The sequence below is a fragment of the Diplotaxodon limnothrissa genome, linkage group LG13, assembly GCF_057381915.1.
Source record: "Diplotaxodon limnothrissa isolate DT_005_m linkage group LG13, D_limnothrissa_male_GT1.1, whole genome shotgun sequence".
NCBI classification, from domain to species: domain Eukaryota; kingdom Metazoa; phylum Chordata; class Actinopteri; order Cichliformes; family Cichlidae; genus Diplotaxodon; species Diplotaxodon limnothrissa.
Window position 1 is genome coordinate 15244151 of NC_140608.1, and position 21958 is coordinate 15266108.

General features: G+C 39.8%; 1 protein-coding gene across 1 annotated transcript; it reads left to right on the plus strand.

The window, feature by feature from the left end:
* The first annotated feature begins 300 nt into the window (after positions 1-300).
* lrrc1 (leucine rich repeat containing 1) lies at positions 301-21388 on the plus strand. The gene is made up of 14 exons (XM_085369357.1): positions 301-888; positions 9783-9900; positions 10324-10402; positions 11216-11305; positions 13671-13727; positions 13820-13883; positions 14357-14431; positions 14623-14767; positions 15744-15862; positions 16954-17037; positions 18501-18616; positions 19136-19302; positions 20331-20473; positions 20943-21388. Exons 1-14 carry the CDS (start codon positions 730-732, stop codon positions 21099-21101), a joined length of 1575 nt encoding a protein of 524 aa, XP_085225483.1. The 5' UTR covers positions 301-729; the 3' UTR covers positions 21102-21388.
* Positions 21389-21958: the final 570 nt, after the last annotated feature.

Sequence of the window (21958 nt, forward strand, 5' to 3'; positions counted from 1 at the left end):
TGCATATATGAGTAGTACAGGTCTTAAAAACTCATGTATCAAGTATGAGTACCTTGCAAGTGAGTAACAAGTTAAAGTTGTAGACATAATACAGGTTTGAACTCGGATAATTCACATACTTGAGGTCCGGGGTTTACACTGTGGGTGCCCTTCCCCCGCCCCGGGCCGCTGCCAGTCATCTGTGCCCTATCATGGCGGCCCCGTGCGGGACGGGATCCAGAGGAGGGACCGGAGGGAGGAGCAGCCTGGAATGATGACGTAGGATTGGAATGAGGGAGTGAATTTTCCGGGTCAGAAACAGGACGGGAGAGGAAATTAACTCCAGGACGAGACGAAAAAAAAAAAAAAAAACCACACGAGAATGCCGCCCTCCTTTACACTGAGATGTAGCCCGTGTGTTTAACGCTTAAGAGGGGGCTTTAAAAAAGGCGGACGTTGGACGAGGAACCGAGTGGAGAGAAAAAACAGGTGTCTGCAAACTACAAAGTGAACCTACGACGGGGACTGGAGCACCCATGTTACTCGCGACCTGCGGAACGTTAGCTCGGTAACGTTACAGCGGCTGACTTACAGCGGGAGTTTCGGTGTTTACTTGCCTGCGAGTTTCGCCTCGCTTGTGTTTGTCGGTGGCTGTCCCGCCATAGCAATCTGTTGCATCTTCCACCATCTCCTCCTCCCCGCTGCTTCTTTTATCGCACGGGTACGAGATTTATTTCCACCTTCCCCGTGATGTTTAACTGTATACCCCTGTGGCGGTGCAACCGTCATGTCGAGACGATCGATAAACGCCACTGCTCCCTGCTCTATGTGCCCGATGAGATTTTTCGTTACGGACGGAGTTTGGAGGAGCTGTTGCTGGATGCCAACCAACTCCGAGACTTGCCCAAGGTAAGGAGAAAGCAGCTTCCGCTCGTTTAAATTAAATGGCAGGTAACTGAGCTGATCTGGCACCCCGTCTAGGTGGGATCCGGGCACGAAAATTACACAAGATCAGTAAAGTGAGACACCGTAAGGGTGGAAATTTCCCCCAAAGATACACATTTACACCGCAGGGTAGCTAGAATTATGATTCACAATCTTAAAACTTAAGCTCTCAAATATTCATCGCGCTGATACTACTATCTGAACTGCTGAACCTGTTTGGGCAGGTTATGATGACCTTTGTGTTTGTGCTTTTTCCTTACATGTAGTATCTTTCTGCATGACAGAGAGCCATACATGCAGATGATGTAGCTTATGTATATTTTCCCCTGGGAGTATAGAGTTAAACAGCACTGCTGCTCCAGGCTGATATTTATCCATGAGTATGGATGTCAATTTTTAATTAAGAGAAATGCAGTCATCATTTATGTGGATGTGGTTGCCAAGCAGGAAGAGGCATTCACTTCTTTAAACGAAACAGCTGTTTTTGCTCTTCTCTAATGCAAATGCTGAATGGCCTTGGATATATGTTGGCGAATGAAGCAACCTGTCTGCTGATAAAAGCACTGAGACCTCTATAAAAATTCCAGCGAGGAGATCATAATTTTCCGTCTGTGGCAATAAGGTAGCTTGTAATAAAACCAGGAATAGACAATAGATAAATGATAGGACAATCAACACTGTAAGTGGGTATTGTACTATGACTACTAGTCAAGAGACACTGCATGTACAATGAATTGTTTTAGGGCTATCTGATAGCACAACTTGGCAGCACTAACTAACATAAACGGGTACTTTGACATTAAAAATAGCAATCTTTGCTGTGGGTTGGTCATGATCATGGCTGATGCTTCATCTGCTGCTAATACAAATTTGAAAAAAAAAAAAATAGCCCTATCACAAGCTTGATATCACAATTTTGCAGAGACCAAGGGGATGCTGTCAGATTGCTTTTCCAAAAAAAAAGGAAGCAGAATTGAGAAACAATCATGCTGAGACCACACATCCACAAAGTTTTACTAATATGTACGTGAATGTAATCACTCAAGTGAGTCACTAATGGATTGTCTTGAAAAGTTCTGTAAAGCCAAACTGCTTTTCCCCCTGACATTAGATATTATGACTAAAGTCCTGGTCCTTCATCCTTTAAGAGCAACCACGTATTTTGATTGCAGGCTTCTCAGTGTGACTTACACTCTTGGTGAAGTTGGGATACACAATCCTAGTCTGTTTACATGTGACCTTAGAGATCTGGATTACTACTCAGAAGATTTACATGTTTTTTCCCAAGCGCATGAATGGGTCATGTAGACTTTTCTGGCTGAAGATACCTCTCCTGACATTAGTATTCTCTTTAGCAGAAAAGTTGGTTTTTAGAAGGTGCCCTTGGTTCAGCTCTGAGTACATTTTAAGGTGGAGAAATTGTTACTCGTTCATGCTGTAACCTAGGAGTAGTAATTCATTGGGTTTACAGCTGTTCCTGACAAGCAAGACCTTCCTGAAGTCACGGTGGGTCAGATGGAAAGCTTTGGTTCTGGAGGGCAGTTTTCTGCTCAACCTTTCTTCCTTGTGTCAAAAAGCTGAGATGTAGCCATTTTTAAAGCTGATGAACGTTATCTAAACAGGATGTACAGTGATTTGGTCTGCAGTTTTCAGAGAGCCACGCAGGAAAGAAAAGACCACAGAAAGAATATTTTTGGGTCTGGCATGAGCATAGAAACGTGATGGAACAGAGATAATGTGAGCAACCTCCCATGGCTGTGCCACACTGCTTACTTTGTCCATCGAAGAAAGCACAGGAACAGGTATTCTGTCTGAAAACAAAGACTGCATTATGTGTTTTGTTGTTGCTTCACTAGAGCAATTGTGTGTTCTAGCATTTTCTAATGAAGTCATAATGAATCAATGACCTGAATTGTAAAGTACAGACTGATAAAACCCCAAACAAATGCACAAAAAAGAGAAAGGGGAAAAAAAAAAAATCCCCAACACTTGACAGACTGGATATTTGCACCAGACAGGATGCAGTTAGCAGGTGTAATCTCACTGTGACGGTGGAGACAGAACTGTGTGACATTTAAGCTATTTCTACACTTAGTTCACAAATATTTTAAGCATGTTTAGGGGATGGAGGGGTTGCATCATTTGCGTGGTGACAACTGAAAGTGTTGTCATCAATGCTTGCCAAGAGAACCCAAGAAACGCTCGACTGGGCAAACTGTTGTATCCGTCCAGTCCAGTGCGCACCTCGCAATCTCATTACATTTGCCTCGGAGGTGGCTAACTGATCGCACTGAAGCCTCCCCAATGTTATCATTGTATTGACAATGGCATTACAGAGCCTTGACAGTAACGTATTTCAACTCGCTTTTACACAGCAGGCAGATAAAAACATGCACGAGGCAGTTTTAATAGCAAGATACAACGGCAAAGGTGTGTTTTTACTGTGACAAGATGGGGCAAGTTGAGCAGATGGTTTCATAGTTTTACCAAGACAGATCAGCTGACTAAGTCAAGGAACCTGAAGCGTGGGTTTGTGTGAGTAGGGTTAATAGTTAGGCCCTGCTTCTCTCTTTGTTGTTTTAATTGTTTTCTGTGTTATTTGTTGCCCAGGTACACGACTAAGTTGGCAAACTGTAACTCATGACTGTCTGTGTATTCAAAGTTCCCTTTGAGCAGCTGGCTCTTAGAGTACACACATCAGGCTGGCTGGTAAACAGCATTCAAATGAACAAACTGCCTGCAGAGACAGAATAGGAATGCAAGACTAGCTGGCTGTTGAAATGCACTTGCCTGTTTATCCAGTTTAAAAATGAATGCAGTTTCCAGCATACTGAGCTTCACTGAAACTGTAAGACACAGAGGTAGCGGTGACTCTGTTAAAGGTCTTTGAATGTTTTTGTTCTTTACCTGTGTAAGCATCAGTTTGTAATATCGGACACAAAACAGAGACTATCAAGCCACATGTAAAAAAACAAACAAAAAGCATTTAGTAGAGTAGAAACTATGATGACAGCCGTTGATATGAAAAGCTAAGAGCGGTCGATCTGGCCTTTACTGGGAAATTAAAATAACAGTTTTGCAGTTTAACAAGAAAGTTGAGGACAATGCTGCCCTGATGGGTAGCTGAAAATGAACCTGCGAGGACACGTACAGGAGAAGCCAGAATACTTGATGACTTTCAGGCTACTGTTAAATCCGAATAAATGAAAGCAGATCGATTAATAAGTCAGTCAACTTTTAGTCCAGTGAAAATTGGTTCTTGTTTTTGATCACTGTGAATCTGTCACAGTAGCATGGTTCATATGTTTTTTTACTGTACATAATCAGCAGATTGAGTGACAATGTGAAAATAGGCACTAGTTTTTGGCCTCTGTAACCTTTTGGAGATCTGGTGTGCATTCGTTCAGAAAATACAGACACGGTGACTGTGGTGATGGAAGGAAGAAGCAATATCCGGTCTGAGACAGGAAGCTGCAGGGTTTATGACCCGAGTTAAGTGGTAAAGAAAGTTGTGCTCTGAGTATCCTGTGATCTACAGGAAGAACTGTCATAAAGGTAGTGCAGTTGTTGGCTGTCTGACATGCGGTTGAGACGGTTTTAACTCTCGCCTATGCTGCGATATATAATACTATAGCCTACTTTGCAGTGAATTAGACTCCACAACACATTTGACACTCATGTCTTTCACTTAAGCTTCTGTGCTTATAGGATTGTGCCTGGCAGTCAGTTTTGCTAAGTGTGTCAACATGTAATAGTTAAGTTAGTTTAATGCAGTCTGTTGTTTGTATGTACTAGACTAAAATAAACAAAGGTATTGTAAAGCAATTGTGTGATTATGTTTCCCAATTGCAGTCATTTTACCACAAAATCCCTTCAGACTGCTGCTTATGTTCTAACTAGCGCTGCTGAAGGTGAACCTGAGGATTCAAACGTCGGTTTGGACTGCATGAGAATGGTTAATGTTTTCTTGACTTGCCCTGTTTTGGTTTTTTGCGTTTCATACATGGGTGATTGTTTGGGGCGGAGCGTGAAAAAACCAACAGGAAGAACAGGTTTGTTGTCAGGGTTTCAGTTAATGCAGGACTCTGTCACAGTTAAAATAAAAGGTGGTAACAACACTGGTACCGGCTTTGCATTGCTCCCTTTTAACTCTGATTGTCTTTATTGTTAAAAGGATTTCCATGAAGCTGTATCTGTTTTGTCCTTAGCTGTTCTGAATCCTTGACATTGAACCTGTATGTCCTTCCCGCGTCGATTGTTGTGTCATAAAAGTTACACAGGAGGAAGTCGGATAGAGAAAAACACACGCTATAATTGAGTTTAAAAAATGTTTTTTTCCAAACGTGTTAAACTTTCAGTTAGTTTCCTGGTTGGAAACATGACAAATCTCCAGGTGTCCACTTGTAATATAGGAACTGGCTTGGCAGAAAAAAAAATTCACCCACACAAATGTGTTTTTTAGTGAAAGTGAAAAGAAGGGATTTAGGATGCAAAAGATCAGACATATATTGGACATCAGCTTTGTTTGTGTGTTGAAAAGACAGATTAAGAGGTGTTTAAATGTCCTTAAGAGCTTGGAATAACATGTGCATTTTGCAACAGGGTGGAGTTTGACTTTTGGACTCGTGGGTTTTATTTATTGTGCACGGATTATTACAGTGTGATCTGTATCTGGATTTGGTCTGTAGATAATGAGCAACACATTTACACCTCACTGACAGTAACTCAGATCAGAGCTGCTGCTGATTTGGCAGCTCAATAACATTATCATTGTATTTGGTGCTGCCTATGGTTACAGCTTTTTATATTGCTTATCCACATAGATAGCATCTGTAGTCTTTATGCAGTTTAAAGGTGGTGGTGTTTAACTTTGAGGAAGTGGCACAATTTATTAAGTATTAGTCAGGAATCATTAAAGCTGGTAATGTGCTGGACAGGTAAGTTTAACTTGGTAATCATAAGCTGCAGGCATTGCAAACAAAGGGGAACAACTGTCTAGTTTCCTCTAAACTGCAAAGACAAATTTTTCCCATAGCCTGCAGGGTTTCTCTTCAAATAAGAGAATTGTTATCCTAAATGTTTTGTTAATGAAACGAGTAGCCAAAAAGTTTGTACTAAGCAGCTGCAGTAAGAATTCATGTAGTTTTCAGTGGATTACAATTGTGAGGCATTTTTACATTGAAGTTCAAATACAGCGAACCTAATGTGTTTGGAACAAACCGGACATGCAGCTCAAAAGAGAAGAAGTGGTTGGTTGATTTAAATGATATGTACAAAGTGGATGAAACCCTCCTGGCCTCTTGGCACACCTTTAACTCACAAAGCCCAGGGGGGAAGATCAAGAGTTATTTAGTTCATGCCAAAACATTAAGAGACCCCCCCCCCCCACACACACACACACATTCAAGGCTCTGCCTGTTCTTGTTATGGCTGTCAAGTATGTGCCTGTGATAATTGATTTTTGCATTGTAAAGAAGTGTGCTGGCTGGATCTTTCTTTCTTTTTTGACCTCATGTCTAATATCATAGTCTGAAGGACACAAAAAAGATCGGAGGGGCCTGTGGTGAACGTAGCCTGTCGGTATTTTCTATTTTGCTTTAACTGTTTTAAGGTAATCAGTGTTTTAATAGTTGTTTATTTTATTTCTTTTGTTAATTCATATTGTGTTTGGAGTTTTTATTTCCATTCAGTTTAGGACCAGCTAATTCATTACTTTCAGTATTTGTTTTAGTCTTTTGAATTATTTATGTGAATGGATGGTATTTGTTAGGGGTGAGTTGATATTACAGTGCAAACAGGCTTACAGTCACACAGACATCCCAAGTTTCAATAAACGTCTGTACCAAAGCAGACCTGCACCAGAAAGCAAAGTTAACAAACCCGGAGTCTGATCCTGAACTTCTGAGCTCGGACTCTGCTTTTAGTATGATCACCCTGAGTTAAACAGCGCGGGGGAAATTTTTAAAATGGAGCTCAAGGATTGACTGTTTGCAGGTAAATAAACATCAGAGCCTCCATTTTACTCCTGTGAAACTGTAAATGTGACTGTATGTCAGTGGGGACCACAATGTTTATCTTTAAAATACAAGAAAAAGAGTTATATAATTTATTTCACCTCCGGTTTTTTGGTGCAGCTCCCGTTTTGCTGCTAATTTCACCTAATGACAGCTAGCAACCACTCGCCAACCCGCTGGGGATTACACATTTTTCCTTAGTGACCGGACTTTGCCAAGGGTAGGCTGACTGGTCTCTAGGCTTGCGTGACCAGGATTGCGTTACATCATCTTCAACAAAATTCCTACTATGACAGGAATTTATCCAACATGGTGACAGTCACTCCTTATCAGTGTTTACGTGTCTGAAGTTTCATATAGGTTTGTATTATCTACACAGCGAATAACACATAGTAATGGATAGTAGAAGGTTCAGCACAGAGGAAATGGCTCACAGGCTGACCGCTGCCTTACTGTACGCAAGCACAGCGTTTGAAAGCGCAACCTATAGATTTTGTGCCAACCTTATAATAAATCTACAATGCCCAGTGATCACCATCACTGTCCTGTCCTAGAAAACTAACATCTAACTGGGATTTCAGTGTTTGCAAAGATGTACATTTCTTAATTAATTAGTTAATGCACTCTGATATGAGTTTACAAATCGATTGTATGAATGTGTTTGTACACCACTTTGCATTTAATCTTTAGTTATTATTAATCTCTGGCTCTCTGCAGTGTCTTCTGTGCTGTCTTCCTCTCCTCATCCCCAGCCGATCATGGCAGGTGGCTGCCCCTTCCTGAGCCTAAGTGGTTGGTTGATTGCTGGGGTTTTCTCTGTATTATTGTAGCATGTTTACCATACAGTATTAAGCACATTGAGGGGACTATTGTTGTGATTTGGCACTATATAAATAAAACCTAACTGAACCGAATTGAATGAGGAAATAAAAACAGTGGGTCAGACAAATGCATCGGGAGGAGTTCAAAAGAGTTGTAGTTTAAGTTAATACTCTTTCTGGAAAGTCTACAGTTCTCTTGCCAAAACTCAAAGTTTAAGCTAAACCTGCTCTCTGGAGCAGACCTCAGGCAGGTTGTGTTGACAAATGTGACTAAAGTCACTAAAACATAGGCTTTTAAATTATTTTCATTTTAATTTGATTCAGTTTTGTTACTTTTTCTGTGTCAGGGAATGTTTCTACTATGTAACAAATTTCTAACAATGAAACAATTATTTTTCATTAAGTTGGAATAAAATAATAGTGTAAATAATTTTTTTTTACAGTAGCAAGTTGATGGAAGAGTCATAATGAGCAGCACATATTTTTCATTGTATTTGAGTTCTCCCTCTTTACAAGACTTTTTCTGAGTGGTTGCTAGTAGCCGTTTTGTTTTCGTTCAAGTTTCTTGTCATGTGCTGCTTACTTTTCAAACACCTCAGCTTAAGTAGACACATGACAAACAATAAGCAGACATTTTGATGTGTCATACTAGAGAAAACACAGATGTTAATACCATTAACCTCCTAAGACCTGAACTCTTTCATTGCATGAATTTTTATTTTTTCTTTGCTATTTGGGTTGATTGGGACCTAAAGAATGTAAAAACAAAGAATTACCAGTTTGTTTGTTTGTTTTTTAAACCTAATTTTTGTTTTTGAGAAAAATGAGATCCACATATGAGGACATTCATTTCAAATTTTGATTGAACAGTGGCAGTATAATGTTCTCGTAAGTGGATATCAGGCCCTTATAGAGAAAAATTAAGTATTTTGGTGTAGATGTCTACATATGTGGACACCAGGTCCTAGGAGGTTAACGTTGGCTCTATTCTGTGTCCCAGTAAGCCCCGACAGTGAACCACCATAACAACCCAAAGTTCTAGAAACCGCTAAATATGTTCAGCTTTCTTCATTTTATTATTTACAGCTGTGACACAACCCTGGCAAAGGTCTGTAAAGTTGTTTGTGATAGGAGAGCCGTATATTTATCATGACAGACTTAAGTCATCAAATATTTCAAGACACAGAAAACTACTTGATGTTAAGCGTGGGGGACAGGGATAGTGGCTTTTGTGTGAGTTTCTGCAGTACAAAATCAAACATGTGAAAGATCAGAATAACAGATTTTAAAGGATTTAACAATTGCGTTCTTGAAAATAAAACCTCCTTCAGTATTCAGTTTTTCCTTCCTACAGTTGCGTAGTTCGTCCTTATAGTGATCATCTGATTGTTGAGGTTTTCTCTCTATTGGGGTTGAGGTTTTCTCTTTATCTTACAGCAATTGAGGAATGAAGGCAACATTTGTTGTGATTTGGCACTATACAAATTGAACGGAAGTAAAAATGCATTTAGTCTCTTGTTGTGACATTGTGGCAAAAGTAGCCATCTTCCAAAAATAAAAAGCTCTCTGACTGTTTTTGTTTCTATTAATTTTGTAATCCAGTGTCGTACAGTTTAATCATCACTTATTATTCATCTCTGGCTCTCTTCCACAACATGTTTTTTGTTCTGTCCTCCTCCCCTCACCCCAACCGGTTACGGCAGATGGCCGCCCTTACCTGAAGGTGGTTCTGCTAGAGGTTTCTTCCTGTTAAAAGGGAGTTTTTCCTTCCCGCTGTCGCCAAAGTGCTTGGTCATAGGGGCCATATGATTTTGTTTTCTCTATTGTATTATTAAAGGGTCAACCTTACAATATAAAGCGCATTGACGCAACTGTTGATGTGATTTGGCACTGTATAAATAAATAGAACTGACATGAATTGAATTCATACAAGAATGAATCTTTGACCAGGTTGTGTAATTTGAATGTTAAATATCTTGAAGCCTATTAATAAATCGATGTTTTCCTCCCTTCCATCTTTCAGCAATTTTTCCAGCTGGCGAAACTTAGAAAACTTGGCCTGAGTGACAATGAGATCCACACAATTCCATCTGAAATAGCCAACTTTATGCAGCTGGTAGAACTGGATGTCTCTCGAAATGGTAAGCAGAGTAAACACTGGTATATCACATGGCTAAACCACAAAATAACAACACAAGTAAACATGTTCAGAGACGTTTCATCTGTCACTGCTAGAACAGGTTTTTACACAGAAGAGCTCAGAAAAAGAATTGCACTCACATATTTAATTGCCATTACAAAAACTAATGCCACAAACAAATTTAAAGATTAATTGACTTATTCTTTTTGATATACTGGTGAGGTTCCTTCTGTAACAGAGCAAGCCTTTCTCAGCTGTAGCTGTAAAGACCTCTTAAGTTCAGAGACAGCTTAAACAGCTTTGTTCTACATAAAAACACTTATTTCACTTATGTACTTTTCTTTTTTTTTTTAAGTTGGCACATTTTAAGACCCAATTGCAGTCAATGAGCAGTGTTATAATTAACATATTTTGTCTTGTTCAGATATTTTGGGCATTCCAGAGAGCATTTCAAACTGCAAAGCTCTCCAAGTGGCTGATTTCAGTGGAAATCCATTAACAAAGTAAGAATTTGACATACTTTAAAAAACTTTACCTGTGATTATTTTTAATACTTTTACAACAGTCTGCATTCAAGGCTTTTCAAATGGTACATTTCATATGTGTTTATTTTTATATGAAATATTTTATATATATATATATATATATATATATATATATATATAAAATTTCATTTTCTGCATTGTGTGGTGTTAACCTCTCTGCTGTTAGTAACATTAGTAATATTTATATACCTGGCAGATTGCATATTTCCCATACTCTGCTTTTCCATGTGTGGGTGAGATCATGTCTAATTTGCACCTCAGCAGGGGCACAAAGCCACACAAGTTTAGGAAGTAATAGTGACGCTTTGGTGTTCAATACTGTTAAAGTACACACACACACACACACACACACAGAACACTACTTTCCAGAGTAGTAACCTAATTTCCCACTCTTCATTCTACATCAGCCCTATTTTAACAGGTTAATAGTAACACCCCAGGGATGACTGGACTGTGGACTGTGGCTTTACAGGAATGTGACATCATTTGGTTATCAGTCATAAATTCAATGGAGCAATAAAGCCCAAACTGGTGTGTGTATATTTTGGATATGCATACACATAATAACACCTAAGCTTAAGGTTGCATATGGTCTTTTGTTTAATATAAAAAGAGCCAATCTGAGGGCAGAGATGATAAGCAGCAAACACAGATAATGGCATCAGGGTCATCAATGCTAAACAATACTGTCTGAATGATTGAAATGTCTGGATCAAATTATACTGTTAATTCTCATGGATTCACTTTGTGTCTTGTTGTTTGTTCATCCAGGTTACCTGAAAGCTTCACGGAGCTGAGGAATTTAACCTGCCTTTCCATCAATGACATTTCATTGCAAGTGCTTCCAGAAAATATTGGAAAGTAAGTGATTTAGCACAAGTATGTAAAAGTTAAAGTATATAGATTTTATCATGAAATCTGAAGTGTGTCTAATGGTAACATACTCTGTTAAGGATGAACCTGAATCTTTCTAAGCCCACTGAGGGTTCGATGCACTGGTAGACTGATGTTTATCCAGTTTAAGGGAGACTAGTGTTTGATAATATCTCACCTGCCTCCCTTTGCATTTTCAAGTCACATACCTTGCTTTAGTCTTTGTGATCTTGCCAGAAAGGAATTTGATAATTACTGTAACAAAAGGCACATATTTCTGTTGTTTTAATGGCAACTTCAATTATGGGGTTTGTCAGTTACTCTGCTCAAACAAAGCACTTAGCATAAGCAACAACATTTTTACTTTAAAACACACAAAGCTCCAAAGTATTCCTTTAGGGTGCCACTTCTCTGCGTGATAACTTTGTCTAGTGGCAAATTGTCGAGGTTGGCCTCCTACACAGCTAATTAACACACAGTATGTTCCTTCTGGAAAGCATTTCAAAATCTGTGATGCTCCCAGGTCATTATTCTACCTCCCACTGTTCAAAGGTTACACAGTAAACACCATTAGAAACATAGAAGCAGGTTTCATTTTCAATATCTCCTTTTGCTGTCATTTCGCCTTCTTCAGAATCTCCTCCATCTCACCGTATCTCACAGGTGAACATACCAACCACATTACTCCTTACCAACTCATCAGTTAGCGTCTTTTGCCTTTGTTCATAAAAGGCAAAAATGCTTGTTTGGAGATGGCATATAATCCAGAGTAGTTAAAGGCATGCCTGCCAACATTCTCAGTCCCGTGGGGTCCCCTTTTAAACATTGAGATCAGTTCTAATTGAATTTAATAACAAAGCTATTTGCTTTCAGGTCAGAGTGCCACAGGAGATATTTTAGTAGAGGTTTGGTATTTTAAGGTAAACTGAATTGGAGGCCTGACAGGGATAGGATTATTCCAGATGTGTGAAGCTGTTTGACTGTTTTTCTCAAGAACGGTTCTCTGCCAGGTTTTCATTTTGCATCTCGCTCTGGGTCTCAAAAAAAAAAAAAACAGACAAGAAAAAAACTTTCCAAATTCCAGGTGGCGCTGTGGTGTCTTCATGCAATTAGTTATTCCTTTAAGATAAAGAAGATGAATGCTCATATGGTGATGGTCTTGGGTCAAAGCCTGCTAGGAGTAACTCTTAAAGCTCCTTTGTGAACTGAGCGGCTTCTGTCATATTCCAGGTCTGCTTATAACACACAATGCCTATGCAGCAACCCAGAAGCTTTTCAAGTGATCAACAAACCGAGTCTTTGTCAATACAGTTCATATTGAGGTGTCAAACTTGTTTTTGAGGGTATAGGGGAGGCAATCAGATGTCATCTTTATGGGAAAAAAGTTAAGAATTGTGATTGCACAAACTCTTAGGATTGCCTCTCCCCCCTCTTTCTGCCTCATGGTACGGCATGTTCCGCACATATGTCCAATATTTTATCTCGCTTAACACAATGGCTTAAGGCCTGCTCTCTGTCAAAAGGAGAAGGTAATGAAAACCATAGCGCAGCTGGAACAGGATGCCTTGGTTTTTTAGAAGTAGATAAGATAAATGTCCAAGGGGTTACACGGCAGCAGCGGTTTATCTTGTGAGATGGGAGTGTTTGCTGATGTGAAATGGCACGCACAGAAATCAGAGAGTTGAGCAGTAAGGTGGCGTGTTTTAAATCGAATCTCAGACACAGTGTGCTGGAATTGGGAAGATTTTCTTTTGTCTTTTTAATATCTGGTTTTAGTGATCTGCTGCGGTGGAAGCAAGGTGAATGAAAACTAGCAGCAGTATTGGAGCTTTGCATAAATTAATTAATTTGCTGCTGTGTCTGTAGTTTTCCACAGTGAAATTGCTAACATGCAAGGAATGCCGGCTTGGCGTTTCAGTCAAGGGTGTGCTGTAAAAGGCGTCGTCTTCTTGGTCCATCACTAATAACACACAAAGTCTAACCTATTTAGAGTTACTTCTCGTAAACAACATAGACTTTGTACTGTTCTAGACGGCTACTGTTATAAAATCCTGTATCAGCTAGGTGCATGTATAGCACAAAGGCATACATGAATGGCCAGATGACAACCCTGTCCTTTGGTCTGCGATGTCTCTGTTTTTTTGCTCTTCATTTAAAGTATGCAGACGTTGTTTATCCTGCTGCAATTTTACAGCCTCGATAAGATGGACACACCTCCAAACTACTTCCTGTTTTCAGATGTCTGATTGCAAAAAGACTGTCTGTGGCCATTTTTAACTGTCATTTAAACTCATTGTTTTAAAAACACTCAGAGTAACATGTAATCATCTTTCTTTTTTACCTGTCATTGCAGCCTCACCAATTTGGTATCACTAGAACTCAGAGAAAATGTATTGCAATTCCTACCAGAGTGAGTACTCATTGCTTTATGTGGATATGCATGCGTTCTTAAGCATTTTTCTATTTTTTTTTTTTAACTTGTCTTGCACGTGTCATCCACAGGTCATTATCACAGCTTCATAAACTTGAAGAACTCGACCTAGGCAACAATGAACTCTACTCTTTGGTGAGGTTTTTTTGTTTTAACCCAGAAGAATGCCAAAAACACAACTTTTCTCTTTGCCTCGTTCTTGTCATGTCCGAGCAGATTAGCATCCCTCGAGAACAGCTTTCACCTCTTATCGTGCAGATGGGAGGATGGCCATCTGTTTTCAGCTTTGGTTTTAAGTTGTAATCTTATGTGAGAGGTTTAACTCCGATGGTGAATGAGGTACTGGCAGATCATGCAAGGATGAGCTGCCAAGAATTGTCTAATGGAGATTGTGTTTAGAAATTTGAATGGGCTCTTTGCTATTTTGCCAAAAAGCAGCATAACAGGTGCAGTCATATTAAAGCAAGCAGCATTGTATCGGAGGGAAACTCATGTTCAGTTTAAAGCAAATAACTGAGATGGCTTTTTCTGCTTTGTCCCTTTTTTGTCTCTTTCTCTTTTATATTTTCCTGGCTCTTATGGTTCCTGCATTTCTTCCTCCCACGCAGCCTAAGTCAATAGGCCACCTTGTCAGTTTGAAGGACTTGTGGCTGGATGGAAACCACTTGACAGAAATACCTGCAGTAAGCTAATCATGCATTTCATGTCTATGTTTTACAGTCTGTTCCAGTCTTACTGCTAATCATAAAACCACTGTCATTTGCATACTGTTACATATATAAAGTTTAGAAAAAGATTGTCTCTGTTCCTACTCCTTGATCAGGTTTGCCGTTGTATTATTTTAACATACACAAGTTTTTGCTGTGAATCTTAGGAACTGGGCAACATCAAAAGCCTGCTGTGTCTGGATGTATCAGAAAACAAACTGGAGAAACTTCCAGAGGAGATGGGAGGCCTGGTGTCACTCACTGACCTGCTAGTATCTCAGAACAACATTGATTCTCTACCAGAAAGCATTGGTATGCATATGAATTTGTCAGCATGATTGTAATAAATCTGAAACATAATATGTGGTTCACAAATGTTCTTGGGTCTCTTATGTTTTTAAATGTATAATAATAAAACACAATTAGCCATGACTTATGATCCACCAGAGGTGTGTTAAAGCGAGCAGAGAAATCATCTTTGCCTGTCGTCGTATTCTTGGTGTGTTTGAGATGTTTCTGACCTTAAACCTTTTGGGCAGTAGGTGTGTCACCAACAGCCAATAACAACTGTAGGTCTAACTCTAACCCTGTCTGTTTGACAAAGGTGGGGCTGAGCTACACACACACGCAGAGCAGGATGAAGGGTGACTTTTGTCCGCATTTATACCAGTTGCCTTAGAGCAGCGGTCCCCAATCTCCGGGCTGGTCCTTGAGTCGTTTGGAACCAGGCCGCGAGAGTTGAGGCTCAGATGTGAAATTTATGGTTATCAGGATTTTTATTGTTAACTCTGTTTCCCTGGGTCTTTTCCCACGTTGTAGTTGTGTGTCTTATTTTGAAAGAAATATTTACACGTTACCATAGCGACCAGAGAGAATTAAGGGGAAGAGAGGAAGATGTTACTCTCAATGTTGTTGGCGCATTTCAGGAGGACGCTGCTAATAAAGTTACACAATTACACAGTACATTCGCCTTTATTATTATATTTACCAAAAATACCACAGTTTTTGTCTTGGTCGTATTATTTTATTTTGTTGTATTTATCCGCGACACCTTAAAGGCCACTCCGTGAAAATATTGTCTGACATTAAACCGGTCCGTGGTGCAAAAAAGGTTGGGGACTGCTGGATTAGAACATGACTATCATGAAGATACAGATAAATATGCAAACACCAAGATTGATGTTGATATAAATGCCTCAGTTGACTGACTGCCTTTCAATGCTTACAGGGTTTATATTGTTTAATGTATATCATGTTCAACATATGTATATATTTTCTCTCTCTGTAGGAAAACTACGAAAACTTTCTATACTGAAAGTTGATCAGAATCAACTGGCGTATCTTCCAGAGAGCATTGGCAACTGTGAAAGTCTTACTGAACTTGTGCTCACAGAGAACCAGCTACAGGTTTGTTTGGGGTCTTTTTCAGCTTCATGCATCCTCTTTAAAAACAGATTAATGAGCTCATGGTCTAATGGAAAAATGGCTACAGCCAAGGTTATTGTACAAATGTTTAAACTAAGTATTTACCAATAAATATACACTTAGTGGTCACTTCATTACGTACACCTTGCTAGTACCAGAACTGTCTTAATTCTTCATGGTATAGATTCAACAAGGTACTGGAAACATGTGCCATTGAGATTTTGGTCCATATTGACATGGTGGCATCACACAGTTGCTGCTGAATTTTCAGCTGCACGTCCATAATGAGACTCTCCCGTTCCACCACATCCTAAAGATGCTGTATTGGATTAAGATGTGGAGACTGCGAAAGTCATTTGTCATCAGCCTGAATAAGGCAGGGTGGACTTGTGCTTGTGCTGACAGCCTTAGTTTGCTGTTCTTAGCTGTATGGAGCGGCACCTGGTGTGGTCTTCTGCCGCTGTAGCTCATCTGCTTTGAGGTTCAACCTCAGATGCACTTCTGTATACCTTGTAACGAGTGGTTATTTGAGTTTGTGTTGCCTTCTTAACAGCTTGAAGCAGTCTGACCATTCTCTGTAATCCATAGACATTGGTATGTGGGAAATTCCCAATGGATCTGCAGTTTCTGAAATACAGCCATGCCACCTTCAAAATCACTAAAATGATCTTTCTTCCTTATTCTGATTATTATGCCTGAATGCATAAACCAGATTTAAGATATTTTTTTCTTTGGAGACATGAAGGAGATGGACAAACTGATTACAGTTAGGCTTCTCAGGATGCACACCCTGCACACAGTGGAAGCAACCAGTGAAACAGAAAGTATTGTACACATCATCACCACTGATAAGTCGGCCTGTTTTTATGTTGTTGTTTTGTGTGTAAATGACATGACAACGTGGGCAACACAGTGCATGAAAGCACTACATGGATAATTTGACTTTATTGTCCTTGTTTTATGGATAAATTGATAAGTTGCTTAGTATTGAGAGAAATAAATATTTCTATTTAATGTAAAACCGAGCAGACGCTGATGTTTCCTCTAATTTTTGTTTTGGTTTATAATTACAGAGCTTGCCGAGGAGTATTGGAAAGTTAAAGCGACTGTTTCACCTGAACTGTGACAGAAACCAGCTACTGTTGTTACCCAAGGAGGTAAGCTTCTTTTATGCCACCTGACAATGCTGGCGTTTTAAGAGCAAGCTGGCAAACTGCTTATTCAAGTTTATAGCCGCACTGAAGCACTTCCTTTCTTTGCTGGTAAGTGACACAGATATGGATCTCTTGGGCCTTTGCTGTTACTGGTTTTGTCACTTGTTTGCACAGGTTAGAGTGGAAATTGAAACCGAATCTGTTTTGTACACAATGATGTAATGTGGTTAAGCCAGACTGCCATTATTGTAATATGATGCTTTTCTGCAACTGTTATGAGGGAGTTAAAGCTCAAACCGAGGTTCATTCACATTTGACTGGACAATGCTCTTGCTTGTGGTTACTCTCTCATTTCATTTTTACTGCTCGGCCCCCCGGTTTGTTCAGCTTCAGCTCTGTCTCAGTGTGTCCTTTGTGTTTGCATGCGACATTCTTCTCTAACCTCTTGTCTGCGTAAGTGAAGGCTCGCTTGGTTTAAAGCTTCATCTGAAAGGCTTCTTGAAATGTTGGACAATGCCCCTGTGTCTAAATGATGCAAAGCCTGCAGTGTTTGGGGAAAAATAACAGTAGGCACACTTGGCCTAGATAATGAATCCATGGTATCACTGTTTTGCATTGCATGACATGTCTAACAGGGACAGTGTTACTGTGGCGTGTGTATTGATTTGAGCTTTGCTCAGCTACTTGATCACTGGCTAGGGCTGGACAATTAATCAGATTTTATTTTCAATTAGGATGTTGGCTTCAGTCGAATATAAACACAAGGTGATCGATAATTATTGTGTCACGTTGTGTTTCGTCGTCATGTTCTTGTTTTGCACCGGATTGTGTGTGTGTGTGAATAGCTCCACCATTGGCCCAGTTGTATTAACTTTATTGACTCTATTAATTGATTATTAGGTGCACAACCCTTTCTCCTGGATCTGCTTGGATGGAAACCAGCACATTTGGTTGTTTTTGCTTATTCTTGCTCACACATACGCAAGTAGCTCAGTAAATTTGAAAGTTTCTTACTCTTCTTGCGTGTAATTGCTTTTAGCACCTTTAGCCATTTACTTTACCCTGCATCTTTTAGCCCGATTGGTTCTAACCTGTACTGGTTAGTCTGTGCTGATAAATATATTGTAGCTGGAGTTCAGCCGGCACATTGTTTTCTCTGGCTACCAGGCCTAATTGTTCCTAATTTTAGGCCACTCTGCCACATCTTATTGACATGTAATTGTTCTTCCATCAAGATCACTAAACTGGGGACAAAGTTTCCAAATGCTGGCAAAAGATCTATCGTGCTTTTTATTACTGTGGCATTGTTGAAAAACATCAGATGTGCATTTAGACTGGATTCATAAAGCTATTAAGACAAACTTGTATTGGCAGTCTTGTGTGCGTGTGTTTACTTATGATTAACCATTTTAACTTTGAAGTGCCGGCAGCCTAATCACGTTGTTGTTGTGTCTCCTGTTATTAAGATTGGCGGCTGCAGTAGTCTGAATGTCTTCTGCGTACGAGAGAACAGGCTGACGAGGATACCGTCAGAGCTGTCGCAAGCCACAGAGCTGCACGTGCTCGACGTGTCTGGGAACCGGTAGGTTCATTTATCTCGAGCTGGCAAAGTCAGATTGTTAGTTTATTCCATCTCGATTAAAAAAACAAAACAAAAACAAAAAACATTTCATAATAAGTAGCAAAAACATGGTTTGTGTTTCATTTTTATGATGCTGTTTTATAATTAAATACTTGGTTTCGGCCTGCTAATCCCTGAAGATCATCCTGATATTTTGACCATGTTATTCAGTTAGTCAGAGGTTGTTTTGACCTTTATTTCCCTGCCTGTACCTGTATAGCTCCCAGCTTTGTCTAGAATGAAAGCTGCAGATATCTGCAGCTTGAGTCACACAAAGACACGTTCACCTCTGTGTCTGGAGAGTGTTTTCCCTCCTCCACATAAATAAAACAACTGCCATGTACCTCATCCAAATGTGACACCTTTACTAATTCACACTGTGCCCACAGCAGTGTGTATGTTTTGGAAATAATAACCAGGAGGTATCTTGGAGGTGGGGAGGTTGTGTGGGCAGTGATTTATTTCCTGTTTGTTTTTCAGGCTCACCCACCTACCGCTTTCTCTGACGACGCTACAGCTGAAGGCCTTATGGCTGTCAGAAAACCAGTCGCAGCCGCTCCTCACCTTTCAGACTGATCAGGACCCTAAGTCAGGCGAGAAGGTGCTTACCTGCGTGCTGCTCCCTCAACAGCCAAGTGATGACAAAGGTAATGTTATTCATCGAGTATAAGCCTGAGATAATTATGGAGGTTTGAGTGTAGAGAAAAACATTTTTCTCACTGGTTGATTGAAATCACTCTGCTTCTTTGCATGTGAGAACTTTGTGTGAATAAACATAGAAGTGGATCAGCGTCTCCGTGCTCTTAAAGTGATGGGCTTCGTCCAGAGTGAAATAACTCTGTGCTCGCTCTGAGACATTTTTAGTAATGTTCATCGTTAAGTCTTGTACAGTCTCCTGTAGTTTTCGTGACATTATCACATGATCTGCTCGGAGGAGCACAGTGTGTTCTGCAGCCTCTGATCCCTTCCTGCAGTATCTGTCGATTATAAGGTCCTGTAAGGGATCACAGCGCCTATAACAGGTCAGGCCCTCTCTTGTCCCTTGAGGCCCTCTTTCAATATGTTTTTCAGAAATGTTGTGGATTGGACAGCTAAAGAGGCTTAAAAGCGCCTGGCTTGCTGCCATTAAAAGCTCACAAACTGGGTACAGACATGCTGCTGACGGCTGGCTCTATCGCTGCCTGATACAGCAGATTATTGTAATTTTTTCTTTTTTTTTGTCCTGTCATTGACAGATTTTCACACAGATTTGTAAATATTTGTGATATGCTTGCTGATCACTTTATTTTTCATGTTGTTTTCTGCCAGCAAAAATAATTAGCAAATTCATCCATCCGTTGATTTTGAGAAGTGCTGCATGTCTCCTGTCAGAGAAATGCAGCTATAAAGCTGGCGGAAGTGGGGAAAGTGAGGCTGAGGTTGGGGGCAGGGAAGATTGTGTTGCTGTAAGCCTGTGACTAAGCTCAGATTTGAAATGGTGATCTGACAGTTTCAGGCTCACTCATTAGCACTGGACAGCTTTTATTTCTTGTGTTTGCAGATTGCAAACATTGCAGAAGTAATCGTAGCCATACTGATTTTGATCTATTGACATGTTTGCTTTTAGCTTGTACTAACATTTTTATGTGAATTCCAGTAATATTAAATATGCTGTTTGTTTTAAAAACAACCCCAGGCTCTGATAATCTTGCTCGCTGCGGAGGTATGGAGAGCCTGGTGAATGACATTGCTAACGAAACATGGGACAACAACGCCGTGAACAGGACCAGCGTCATTCACTTCGTAGATGGAGATGATGTCGACGATGACGACGATCCGGTGAGTCCATAGGCTGCATATAAAAGATGGATGCAATCTTAGAACTCCCATTTTTAAAGCAAGATTTGAACATTTGAGCACAATTTAATTATTTAGCAAGCTTTACCAAGAAGCAAGCTTGGTTAGCTTAGTTTCCATAGATTTTAATGGGTATATGTCCTCATCTGTATTAAATATGCCATAAATAAGGTTATGGGGATTGCCTCAAGCGGCTTTTTCAGGAACTCTGATCGTTTTATATCCACAGCCTTGGGGTAGGACAGTCATGCTAAAGTGCTACAAATTACTGCAAATAATAATAATAATAATGTTTTCTGGGATATTATTTTGACAAATCATGAATGCAAGGCACGTGCATCGAGCATCACAGTCTGCTGTCATGTAAACATTGTTCTTCAGCTCTCTCCAAGGCAATTTAAGCAGATTTTAAAAAGCATCCCACTAATTAGATTCTGTTTCATCTACACAGGGAACACTACTTCGGCGGGCCACGCCTCACCCCGACCAGCTGAAAAGTATGAAGAGAGCAGCAGAGAACCTCCGCAACGACATGAATGCCGCCAAAGGGCTGGACTCCAACAAAAATGAGGTCAATAACGCTGCGGACAGCGTGACCACGTCTGTGTGACCTTTACTTCAGAAATGTCTTTTACCTCCTGTGTCTCGCCGTGTTGTCCTGCACAACCCAGTTACCCCTTTTCTCCTTTACCTACAAACCCTGGTGTGGCCTACCCCTCCTGTGATTAAACCCTAGGGCGCCTGTAACCTTACTCTATCTCCAGTCCTGTGTAAATCCCACTCAGTCTACCAGGGCTGCTGTGCCTTCAATTTTTAAAAAAATTATTGTCCACAGGAATTTTCTGCACAGAGAGACTCCTTTTAAAAGACATTTTAGAGATTTATTACTTTTTTAAATGGCTCATTTTAAGAATATAATTTAGGTAGTTGCACTATTATAAGTCTTTATCAATGTGGTCAAACCTTTTAAATGTATTATTATATATATGTTCTATATATTTTTTAAAACACTGGGTGAATACTTCTTTTTACCTTTTGGGCAAACAAACCAGGATTTTTTTTTTTTTTTTTGGACCTACTGATTAAGGATTATTGTACATACTCTTGTGAATATTGATACTTTTATACTTTTTGGCAGCTCAGATGTAAATAAAATGTATAGCAAATTTCTTAATCATTTGCAATTTCAAAACTTTTTTTCCCCTTTTGCAAACGTGGTACATTTGTCTTTCTTTGTTTTTCTTGGTTTAAATCAAAGCAATGAACAAAACACAGTCACTTATGTATTATTCAACCAATATAACTGTGATCGGATGAGTGGATGGCCTTGGATCCTCATATTAATCTATGAAACATCTAGACCCATAATTTTGGAAATAAATAGATTAATTTAGTTTGGATTTAAGTACTGCACACTAAATTTGAATTACGCATCTGCAATGTAACTATGCAGAAGTAAAAATGCTA

Coding starts and splice junctions, on each gene's coding strand:
- lrrc1 (XM_085369357.1), top strand. CDS start 730: ATGTTTAACTGTATACCCCTGTGGCGGTGCAACCGTCATGTCGAGACG. Junction 9,901..10,323: donor ACTGGATGTCTCTCGAAATG/GTAAGCAGAGTA, acceptor TGTCTTGTTCAG/ATATTTTGGGCATTCCAGAG. Junction 17,038..18,500: donor TACTGTTGTTACCCAAGGAG/GTAAGCTTCTTT, acceptor CCTGTTATTAAG/ATTGGCGGCTGCAGTAGTCT.